The sequence below is a fragment of the Nematolebias whitei genome, chromosome 11, assembly GCF_014905685.2.
Source record: "Nematolebias whitei isolate Nwh7 chromosome 11, NemWhi1, whole genome shotgun sequence".
Taxonomy (NCBI): Eukaryota; Metazoa; Chordata; class Actinopteri; order Cyprinodontiformes; family Rivulidae; genus Nematolebias; species Nematolebias whitei.
In genome coordinates, this window is record NC_056508.1 from 11,627,722 (window position 1) to 11,640,197 (window position 12,476).

The following is a 12,476-nucleotide window of genomic DNA, read 5'->3' on the forward strand; positions in this document are numbered from 1 at the left end:
TTTCCATCCATCCATCCATCCATCCATCCATCCATCCATCCATCCATCCATCCATCCATCCATCCATCATTTTCCTCTTGTTCTGAAGTCAGATCTCAGGATAGCAGATTGAGCAGTGAGTTCCAGACATCTCTTTCCACAGCCACCTCTTCCAGCTCTTCTGGGAGGACTCCAAGGTGTTCCCAGGCCATCTGAGAGACATAGTCTCTCCAGCGTATCCTGGGTCTTCCACGGGGTCTCCCCCCAGTCAGACATGCTCGAAGCACTTCCCTAGGGAGGCGTCCAGGGAGCATCCTTACCGGATGTCTGAACCACCTCAACTGGCTCCTCTCGATCTGGAGGAGCAGCGGTTCTACTCCGAGTCTCTCCTGGATGACTGAAGACTGGATACTCTGAACTGCCGTTTGGCACGTAGACGCAAACAGCAGTCAGAGCTCATCCCCCAACCTGAAGGCAAAGGGAAGCCACCCTCTCATCTACCGGGGAAAACTTCAACACACAGGCACCAAGTCAGGGGGCTACAAGTAGACCCACAACAGCTCAGTGCCTCTCACCAGGAGCAACTCCAGAGTGGAATAAGGTCCAGCCCCTCTCAAGGAGATCGGTTCCAGAACCCATGCTGTGCATTGAGGTGAGCCCAACTATATTTAGTCGGTACCTCTCAACCACATGCACAAGCCCAGGCTCCTTCCCCACCAAATAGGTCACATTCCATGTCCCAAGAGCCAACTTTGGTAAGCCAGGGTCAAAGCGCCAAGGTCCCTGCCTTCAGCCACTGCCCATGGCATCATGCACCAACTTGAATGGCCCCTCCTGCAGATGGAGGGCCCACAGGAAGGCAAACCCATGTTGCTCCTTCGGGCTGAGCCCATCTGGGCCCCATGGGTAGAGACCCAGTCACCAGGCACTCGCCAACGAGCCTCTCCCCTAGGCCTGGCTCCAGGGTGGGGCCTCGGTAGCCCACATCTGGGCAAGGGACACTGAGCTCCTTGATTTGTGTTGTCCATTAAAAGTCTTCTGAATATCTCTTTGTCTGGCCTGTCACCTAGAACTAGTCTGCCTTGGGAGACCCTACAAGGGGCAGTTACAATTGTCCCAGACAGCATAACTCCCAGGATAATTTAGGCACACAAACTCTTCCACCACAATAAGGTGGCGAGTCAAAGAGTAGAGTCACTATTTTTAGACGTTTTTTTTTCTTCAGATTGGTGAATCATTGCCCATCTGTACTTGTGAGAAATTTAGTCTCTCTACAATGTCCTCTTTCATTTCCAGCCTATTTACTAACCTGTTGCCAACTAACCCAATTGGTTTTGTTCTCTTTCAGTTCTGATTTGTGCCACATACTTTTACAGCCTTTTGTTGCCCTAACAGGCAAATCTTATAGAGCATAAATAGCACATTTAATTTTTTAGATGTCTTGATGCCATCAAATTCAAAATTATCTTTTTTTTTTCTTTAAATGTGATGCAGCTTCTTAGTTTCAAGGAGCAGAGGTCAAAAAGGTGCAGGACTTCAAGGATTTGGGTTCCACTGTCCAGGAAAATGGGGAGTGTAGTAAAGAGGTGAAGAAGAGAGTCCAGGCAGGATGGAGTGGCTGGAGAAAAGTTTCAGGAGTGATTTGTGACAAAAGGTTGTCGTCAAAAGTCCAAGGAAAAGTTGACAAGACAGTGGTAAGACCAGTTATGTTGTATGGTCTGGAGACAGAGACATGGACAAAAAGACAGGAGACAGAACTGGAATAGGCAGAAATGGATATATTTAGGTTTCCTTAGGAGTGACAAGGATGGAAAAGATTAGGAATGAGATCATCAGAGGTACAGCACAGGTTGAACAACTGGGAGATAAAGTTAGAGAGACCAGACTGAGATGGTTTGGACGTGTCCAGAGGAGGGACAGTGGGTATATTGGTAGAAGGATGTTAGAAATGCAACTGCCAGGGAAAAGACAGAAGAGATATATTGATGTAGTTAGAGAGGACATGGAGGTAGTTGGAGTGAGGACAGAGGATGCAGAGGACAGTGAGGTGGATGAGGATGACTCACTATGGAGACTCCTGAAGAGGAAAAAACTGAAAGAAGAAGAAGGTGCAGTTTCTAAGTTCAAATATTTGATATGTTTACTATGTTCCGTTGTTAATAAAATATGAGATTTGCAAGTCTTTTTTTTTTTTTTTAGAATAGTGGTTGTATTTCCAGCATGATGCAGGACAAAAACTATTTACATGTAATTATTTTCTAATCTTGATCAGTGAACATAGTCCAACAACAGATGGGTGAATGAATTGTTACAAGTATCAAAGAACTTAGACAATAACAGGATGGTTGTATCTAAACCCATTTAGAAAAATGTGCATGAGTGAGTCTTTAGTTCTATTTCATATAGGCTTCGCCCTTTAAGGCTGTCGCTGATGGGTTTTATCCCGATATGTGAAGCATTTCACTGAAAAATTGAGTCCACACCCACCTGCTGTGTGGGCCCCACCCGGTCCGCATAAATTACGTTAAGAGCGGGTAATCGGCTCCCATTTTTCTTCAGTGTGCTAAAAGCACTGTCAGAAGAAAGAATATGGAAAGTTGTGTAGATGACCAACCTTTGTTAAGAATGCTTGGCCCGTCACGCCGACCTCCGGTTGTCCTGGTGAGCTCTCCTCCCCGAGGAGAAGCTGACAAGCAGTCTTGTTTCAAGGTAAGTGCCGAGGAGTATTTCTCAGTGACAGGTCGCTACACGCTGGACAACGCCATCTTGTAATTTTCCTCTTATCGCAAATCTTATAGAGCGAATCGGATGGTTCTTCCGGGACAGGCAGCGTCAGCTGCAGCCCCACTGCTCATTCCCTCCTGGAGAGCGTAGTGTTGGTGGAGGGGGGCTGAGCGAATGCTCACCTCATCCCACCTCGTTTCGCATCGGCGATCACACCACTCCCGGCTGACGGCGCCCTCGGGGGTTGCCCGGCATAACCCAGGAGGCGACTGATGTGAAGGGACCCTTTTTTACGTCCCGTGCCTTTCCCGCCAGTTCGGATGATCCGGCGGTAAGGTTTTTTCTAGGCTCCCCTCCGGCTCGCTGTCCTGATCCCATCTGGCCTTGGTTTCCCAACAGGACATCCTACGGGGACGAGGCCACAGCCGGCTTTCCCTGGTAGATTTGGGGGCCGGTCTCCACAGTCCGCGCCAATCACCAGAGCAGGGGTTTCACCGAGCGGAAATTCTCTCAGTGCCCCCTGGAGCCAAGCCTGACAGAGGCTTTCTCGGAGCAAGATGTCCAGGTGGACCAGCGTCCTGCCCCTCCGGTTAGCGTAACCCAGATGGTGACACTGCTCTCCAACTGAGCTCACCAGCATGCGTTCCAGACGGCCGCAGCGAACAATATGTTACGCTGTTGGCGTACACGTTCAGAGGCGGGAGGAGACGTATGCTCCTTCTGCAGGGCAGCTGACGTCATCCCCAACCAGTGCGCCTCTTTGCTATCTGCCGGCCCACATCACAGCCGGAGGACGGAGTTTTCAGCGTTTCCCTAAGACCGCCAACAGATGGCACTCTAGGACAACAAATGGCAGAGCAAATGACGGTTTTGGCGGAGGATGTGTGTGAGGTGACACGAGTTTGGAGTAAAACATAATTTAATGATGAAAGTGTCTATTTTTAGCCAGTCTGTCAGCTCGGATGACCTGACAGCGGCTCCCTCTCACATCCTCCACACAAAATGAGCCAATGGCAAGACGTTCCACGGCCGTCTCGCTGAGCTTCACCGCAGTCTTGCTGTCAGAGACCGGCCCTTTTCATCCCGGCAACAGTGTCCAACATTTTCCCAGATATCCCCAGCAGACGGCGCCCTGGGCCAACAAATCCCAGAGCTCATGGGGGAAAAGATTCAAAATGACAGTCTGCGGAGGGTGTGTGTGAGATGACACAAATGTTGAATAAAACTTCATTCAATGATCAAGTGTCTGTGTGTATCCATTCTGTAAGCTTGTATGAACTCACAGCGGCAGTGCACACATCCTACACAAAAACAAGCTGGTGTCCTTAAATAAGGGGTTTTCAAACTCACCGTTGCTCCAGACATGATGAGACGCTCACAGAACACAACAGTGGTAAGCGAAACAACTCGTAGTCAACCCGAGCTGCACGATCTTCACCCAAGCGGTGTCAAACGCACACTCGTGCGACACAAACAGCCTTCACCCAAACGGCGTTGTGTTGATGATGGTGCACACACAGATCCCCGGCATTCACCAGCTCACAGCGGCATAAATGTGGGACCGCAGGTCGGGTCGGTGGAGGACCTTGCTCTCAGTGAGAGCGACACGTGCCGCACCGAAGCAAATGCATGCCGCCGCCGCGGGGGCAGTCTTCACTTACCACTCCTCAGCGCTCGGCTGCTCACGTCAGCATTAGCGTGAGACAGCTGAGCGAACCCAGTGACCAATCTTGCCCCAGCGAGAGCGGCGCGCATCCCACCAAAGGAAACGCGTGCTCCCGCGGGGCTTGCAGCCTTCACTCAAACGGCATGGCGTAGATGAAGTCGCGTTCACCGCTTCTCAGCACCCGTCAGCTTAAATGTGGGACTGCAAAGTGAGCCCAGTGTAGATGAACAGATGCTCAGATATATTCATCAATTAACGCGGATTCTTCATTTTTCTGGACTGAATAAAACGTGCATTGAATTTAAGGAAATGCAAACGTGAGACGTCATTTATCTTTGACCCATCAAAATGAATGCGGTCATTTATTTACAGAATCAAAGTTTAACATCAAACATTTACAGTAATTTGGCAAATTATGAAAATAACAACAAAAGCAATCAATCAGGAAAAATCATACGGCCATGATTTTTCCGTTGCTTCACCACAGACATTTATGAAAACTGTACAATTATGATCTTTTTATCCACACGGCGGTGGATGAGCACTTTACACAGACATTTCTAAAATATCTGGAAGAATTTCTACTTGAGAGAAGAGTTTAAAGATGGGAAGGAAGTTAAAGGGAGTAAGGATGGTGTTTGAGGGAGAGTGTTGAACAGAACGGCACTCTCCGGGCTTTCTTCAGCTTCTTCCTTACAGTACACTTAGGTGGTGAAATCGACTCTTTTACCTGGAGATGTCTCAGGCGAGGTTCCGTTTAACGCACCCTTCAGCGTCTCCGTAGGATGCTGTTACTCGTCCGGAGTAGCGGCGAGATTCTGTCCGACACAAGCTCACCTCAGTGGAAAATGTTATAATCCCATGAAACTCGGAAGAGCTCTGTGGTCATGTCAGGGTCTTCCCGGCTCCCACAGCTACTGCACAGCGCTAGGACATATCAGAACTGTCCGCGCCGCTGAACTTCTCCAACCCACAGAACCGAACAGAACCGGGTAGACCAGGAAGTACCGACATTTTTAAAGAGCTCTTTTCCCGGTTCATTTGGGAGTCTTCCCATTGGTCAGAACCGACCAGACGGGGTGTGTTTTGTGACGTAAGAGGTTAGAAGACAGCAAGAATTGTTATGGAACAGATCAGAAATGTTCTCACAGACAGAGAGAGTTTTGTTTTGGCGAGTTTTAGAAACAGGTGCCAAAACCCCCCTGTTGACGTCTGAGAGGATATAAACAAGACAGTTGTTCCAACGCATGTCTGCTTCGACTCCTGACCCTGGAACGCACACTTGCTCATTCAAAGACAGAAATCAGAAAATGCATAATTACTCTGTAACAGCTTTAACATGAGTTCTAACTTTGCATGAGAATTAAAAATCATTACACAGTTAATAAAATTGATTAGTTCACTGCAACATCTAAAATGGTTTGAACTAAGGCACTTTGATTATCAACATTTGTAAAATAGTAATGATAATAGAACAGAGAGTGTTCTTCCACTTGAATTTTCAAGAAAGAAAGTCTCAGGATGGGTGAACCTGTATTTCTGGATTCAAATCAATGAAATGACAGTTCCTGTCCCACAAGGTTCTTAAGGTCAAGAGTTTTGACCTTAGGCTTAGTCTTGACATCAGGTTAGGTTCACTACACCAGCGCAGGACCCCGCTCGTGGCAGGAGCGACACGCGTTTTTCACCGCAGTGGCGTCAAATGCGGTGGCCAGCGGCATCATCAGCTGCCACACGCTTCTCCTCAACACAAGGTGGGCCCGCGGTCTGAACGCAGCACACAGGCGCATTCAGAGCCTTTTCGAGAAGCCTCACCTTGGGTCTCATGGAACATATTCCCCGCGACACGACGACGGTCGAGGCGGTGGACTGGATGACATCCGTACAAAACATGATGCATCACTTAAACGCACGTCCACTCCACGAACGTTACGCGGAGTGGCTAAAAACATGCTTTCCAGACAGATGGATGGCCAGGTTGTTAAGCTAGGGTTACTAGTTCGGTTATTCCCTTGCACCTCGTACGTTCTCAAAGTGTGTGGAGACGGCCCTGCAACCGTTACACAGAGCAGGGATGAGAGTTTTGTTTTACTTGGACGACCTGTTGATGCTGTCACACTCCAGACAGGAGGCAGCGAGACAGGCCCAGGCGCTGACATCACACCTGTTAAATCTGGGCTTCGCCATAAATTGGAAGAAAAGCTCGATTCTCCCGGCCCAGACAATTGTTTATCTGGGAGTGGAGCTAAACTCAACCACCATGAGGGCTCGTTTATCACAAACGAGAATCGACACTCTGGAAGACCAGTTCCGCCACGTAAGACCTGGCAGAGTGATAACAGCTGTTTTCCATCATGAAACTGTTAGGGACGATGTCATCACACAATGGTCCCGCTGGGTTTACTACACATGAGACGCCTCCAGAGGTGGTTTACGCGTCAGCATGTGGATCCAGTAAAACAAAAGAGACGGATGATCACTGTTCCTCCCTCCGTGAGGGCAGACCTCCGACACTGAGGAAACACCCTGGTTCTGTCGGAGGGAGTCCCCGTCAGCAGACCCACGTCACACGTGTCAGTCTTCACAGACGCGTCGCTGTCAGGCTGGGGGGGGACATGCCTATCTCAAGCTGTAGGGGCACTGTGGCCCCATCACACATCAGCCCACATAAATGTTTTGGAGTGTCGCAAGGTGCTGAACGTGATTCAACACTTTGCTCCTGTGCTGCAGAATCAACACGTTTTTATTCACACAGACAACAAGGTGACTGCTGCGTATATAAACCGGCAGGGGGCTATGCGCCCAGCCCAGATGTTACACATTGTGCGAAAACTACTGTGTTGGGCACACCAAAATCTGCTCTCCATCAGAACAGTTTACATACCCGGTGTTCTGAACAAAGGGGCAGATGTGATGTCCAGGGGCGGTCCACGTCACGGGACTGGACTCTCCATCCAGATCTGATGGCTCAGACGTGGCAGACATTTGGCAAAGCAGCTGTGGACCTATTTGCGACACGAGAAAACGCTCAGTGTCAACTATGGTTTTCACTGAGCCCGCGAGACGAACCACCGCTGGGGCTGGATGCGTTTGCCCACAGCCCATGGCCCAAAATGCTTCTGTACACGTTTCCTCCACCTACTCTGATTTTACGGTTCCTGAACCGAGTTCAGGAGGAGGGATTGACAGCTCTCCTGGTGGCCCCCGAGCACGTAAAACGCACCATGGTTCCCAGTCCTGCAACGCCTGCTGTCGGGGCGCCCTTGGAAACTGCTGTGGAGGGAGGACGCTCTCCTCCAGGCAGGAGGAGCGATCAGGAGTTACCCAGAAATAGGCCAGCACCTGTGGGTCTGGCCACTGAGCGGATCCACTTAGAGAGGATGGGTCTCCCACAGGATGTAGTGCGTACAATCCTGGATTCACGTGCTGCATATACCACAGTGCTGTACACATCAAAGTGGACAGCTTTTCAGCGCTGGTGTACAGAGAAGGGTGTAGAGGCCACATCATATCCACTAGGTGGCATGCTGTCCTTTCTACAACAGCTGATGGACAGGAACTTTGCGTTCAGCACGATTAAAACGTACGCTGCAGCCATCTCTTCCTGCCACGAAGGGTTCGGAGACAGAACAGCTTTTAATCATCCGCTGATGAAGCATTTTCTAAAAGGTGTACAGAGACGCACGCCTGTTTTATGTCCACTTGTTCCACAGTGGGATTTAACGCTGGTCCTGCAGGCCCTGATCAAAGCTCCATTTGAGCCTCTGGATCAGGTTCCACTTAAATTCTTGTCTCTTAACACAGCCTTGCTGCTGGCTTTAATATCTGCTAAGAGAGTGAGTGATTTATCTGCCCTGTCTGTCTCTCCGTCATGTCTCAGAATTCAGGCTGATGGCAGCTCAGCTGATTTAAGACCAAATCCAGCTTTTATGCCTAAAAACATCACGAGCTCTTTTAAATCAAGAGCAATATCGTTGGAGAGGATTTTCCCTCCCCCCCACAGATCAGAAGAAGAAGCGTCTTTCCATCTTCTCTGTCCGGTGCAGGCGTTGACGTGTTACATAGCGCGCACAGCTGCAATGCGTCAAACTCAACATTTGTTTGTGCATTATAGAGATGCATCTGTAGGTCACCCATTATCTACCCAGCGCCTGTCACACTGGCTGTGTGAGGCCATTTCGGATACCTACAGAGCATCAGATTTAGAGCCTCCTGTCAACCTCAGAGCACACTTGACCAGGGGTATCGCATCTTCGACTGCTTTGCATAATGGTATGACAATGCAGGACATTTGCACTGCGGCCGCGTGGTCAACACCCTGCTCATTGATTCGCTTTTATCTACGTGATGTGACGGTTCGTTCCATGACACATTCTGTCCTTAGTGTTTACAGAATGAATATTGTTGTTTCATGGAACTTTGTTTTACTCACATCTGTCTGCATGCATTACAGTGTGAGATGTTGTTATCAGTCACAAGTTGTGATTGTTATTTTGGTTCTATTGTTACTAATCAGTTCATGACTATTATCAATTAGTTCATTTGATTAATAATCAGCTCTCCTGTTATTATTAATCTGTTCATACTGTTCAGCCGTAAACCGGTTGGTTCATGGCTCTTTTCAGCTTTTTTCCCTCCCCGTTGAAAGTTTTCCAGGGTGTTCATGCATTCAGAACGCATAGTTACACAACATGCGTCTGTGCTTGGCACACATGATTACGTAATGCGTAATTACGCACATGGGGAGCTGAGTGACAAGACGTTTTTTGGGCAAGCTTCTGCTTCATACGGTGTTCGAATGGACCCAGTGAGGTGAGGACAACATCCGCTTCACCTTTATCCCATCAGCAACAGCCTTAAAGGGCAAAGATTATATGAAATACAATGTTGGTTACGTACTGTAACCCCAGATTCTATGAATATAGGCGTAGCCCTTTAAGCATTGGGCCTCACTGGCTCCTAAATGGCTGAAGAAAAAGCTATTTGGGAGCTGATTACCCGCTCTTAACTTAATTTATACGGACTGGGTGGGGCCCACACAGCAGGTGGGCGTGGAATAAATTTTTCAGTGCAATGCTTCGCATATCGGGATAAAACCCATCAGTGACAGCCTTAAAGGGCTACGCCTATATTCATAGAATCTGGGGTTACAGTATGTAACCAACGTTTCTGCAGCTGCAGAGAAAAAATAGTCCTGCCTTTTGAAATTTAACTCAAGACATATTTGATAATACATAAAGTTATTTTTATAGCCATCTTTTCCCGACAAACACTTATAATAAAATAGATAAACACTCAGTAGTCTTGTTTAGTGTTTTGCCTTTTTCTTGTTGTTTTGAGGTCCCCACTGTGATGCAATTAATTCTAGCATTATCCTATAATAAAGGGATAATTCTGTGCTGACAGATTTGCACACTCCCCTGTGAGTTTGTGAGTCTCAGACAAATTCACCATGTTGCCTTTGTTTTTGTTTTTTTTTAACTACTGTGTTATTTAAGAGCCCCATGTGCCCCATGTGCTCATTGAGAACGGAGACATGACGCAGGAGGAGTATGACGAGTATCTTCACAGCCGGAGCGATTTCATCAAAGCCACCAAGAAGGACTCCAGCAATCAGAGGAAGGTGAGTTTGCATCTGGCATCAGCTCTGGGTGCTTGAACTGACACCAACAATAAGATACCTGTTTTCATTGTCAGGGAGGGGGACACAAAAAGCAAAGTGCCACAACAAACACAAGTTTCATTGTGCACCGCTGAAATGCAGGCAGTAATGTAGCTGCTTCTGTGTGTTTGAATGTATTTTACAGTTGACAAAAACATCTACCTTAGGGGAAAATAGTAATTATCGTACTTGCCGTCGTACACGTCACATCAGTCCAAATATGTCTAATAAAATGGAAAAAACATAAATATGTTGCTTCGTCATATAGGTCGCATCTATTATGTGTCACCGCTGGCAACCCGTAAATGTAGGCTGGTGTTGTGCCAAAAATTGATTGGCTGCCAAATGGCAGCCGCGGGAGCATGCACAGGAGTGTAACAACTTTAACTTTTAACAAGATTTTAACAAGATTAACACTTAAAAACAATGATTTGTTTGCTTGAAATCATAGCAAATGTGTGTCTCAGTCGGACTTTTCCTAAATAAATGACTTTAATGGTCAAATCAGCTGCATTTCACTTGTGCGGTTCAATGAAATGCAGCTGATTTGACATTTGTTCCAGGAGTTCCAGAGCGAGATGAAGGCGGCTCTGTATGGCAAGCCAAGTGGCTCATTAATAGCCACTTTTAACTATTAACAAGACACTTTTCTTGCCATATAAGTTGAGGGCCCTCTAGTGGCTGAAAATGGTAGTGTTTAATATTTTTCATGTCAGAATGAATGAAATCGTCAGATCTCAGCCACAAATTTGGTTATAAATATGGGGAAAAAAACATAAATACGTCGCTTTGCTGTATAAGTCGCAGACATGCTAAATTGTGCAAAAAACTTTGACTTATACAACAAAAATTATGGTATAACTCTGTAATTTTTACAGCTATTTAGCTGATATTTGGTGTGGTATTGACTAAGTGGTACTTGCATTTTGCACTCCAAGCACTATCAAATCAAGTAAGATTTACCAATACGGTGTATGGTTGTACATAACAAGGTCAAGGTTAAGGTCAAGGTCAAGGTTTTTTTTATTGTCATTCACATCATATGTGGTACTTGTGATGGAACAAAATTGTGTACACATAGTCCCAGTTTTTTTTCATTTAGCCTTTCTTTATCCAGGTTAGTCTCATTGAGCCACGAGAACTCATTTTCAAGAGAGACCTGTTTAGGGAGCACATGGTGGGGTTAAGGGCCTTGCTCATGGGCCCAGAGTGGGGCGATTGACGGTGGGGGCAAGTGTGGGTGTTTCACCTACCCCACCCACAATTTCTTTTGATGTTGTCGGGGCCGGGGCGTGAACCGGCGATCTTCGGATCACAAGCCCACCTCTCTAACCTCTGCGCCACCACTCCCATAGTCCCAGTTACATCCAACAAAAGTATAAATTGTAAAGAAAAACAGTAATAAGATCTAAGAGATGAAATAAGAAATACATGTATGCTAAACTAAGAGTACACTAAGCACTAATAGTACAAAAACAAAATGCCTTACAACAGCTGCACGAACATGAGTCTGTGTGAGCAGATGAGTATGAATGAATATAGCAGCATGAAATAAATCAGCAGCATGAGATCAGCAGCATGGATAGTCAGCAGCACATATCAAGTTATCAAGTGGCATTCCAGTGATTTTTTTTTCCTTACGTGATTATCCTGATTAAGGATTCATGAGACTAACAGCTTCAGGGTAGAAGCTGTTCCTTAGTCTAGTGATTTTGCATTTAAAGCTCATCAACCTTCTGCCTTAGGGGAGCAGGGCAAAAAGTGTGTGTGCTGGGTGAGTGGGGTCCTTCATGATGCAGGTAGCCCTCTTTCTGCATCTAGATGTAGATGTTTGTGATGGTGGGGAGGCTGTGTGATGGCCACATCTGCATCCACACAGTCAGTAACCCCATGCACCAACACTTTTTCACTTTGAGCTTTTAAATATATATATCCCACACACTGCAGCATATTTGTGTATAGGCTTTGTTTAGTTTTTTGTTTGACAATATTAAAATGCATTAGTTCTAATTGTAGCGCTCACATTGTTAGCTTTTGTATATTTGATTCTGTCAAACTTAATGTGTTCTCTCTATTTTGCCGGTGCTGTAGGAGAATCCTTTGAACTGGGCAGAAACCATGGACTCTGACTGGCACACTCTAATCCCTGATTGATTGATTGGGTGATACCATGCAGAGCTCCACCGTGGAGGAAAGAACATGAAGTTTCTTTTATTCTAATTCTTGTATAAGCGCTTTTTGCTTTTGGGTTGTTGCTTTTGTTAACCTTATGTTTAGTTCCAACAATTTTCAGTCAGGTCTTCTGGACAGTTTCTTTTTTTTTTTTTGTGCTGAAACATTTCGCCTTCAGTCCAAAAAGGCTTCATCAGTCAAGGAAACACACAACAAAACTGATTCGTCCCCCAACAGCTTACTCCAAAGTGGAACAAACCAGTTCTGCTTGTG

General features: G+C 46.7%; 1 protein-coding gene across 1 annotated transcript in view; it reads left to right on the forward strand.

Annotated features, from left to right (window-relative positions):
- vwa5b1 (von Willebrand factor A domain containing 5B1) overlaps positions 1–12,476 on the forward strand; it is a 365,847-nt gene that overhangs the window by 94,301 nt on the left and 259,070 nt on the right. Inside the window, exon 6 of the mRNA XM_037683802.1 lies at positions 9,868–9,992. Coding sequence (XP_037539730.1) covers positions 9,868–9,992 — 125 coding nt within the window. The remainder of the gene's footprint in view (positions 1–9,867; positions 9,993–12,476) is intronic.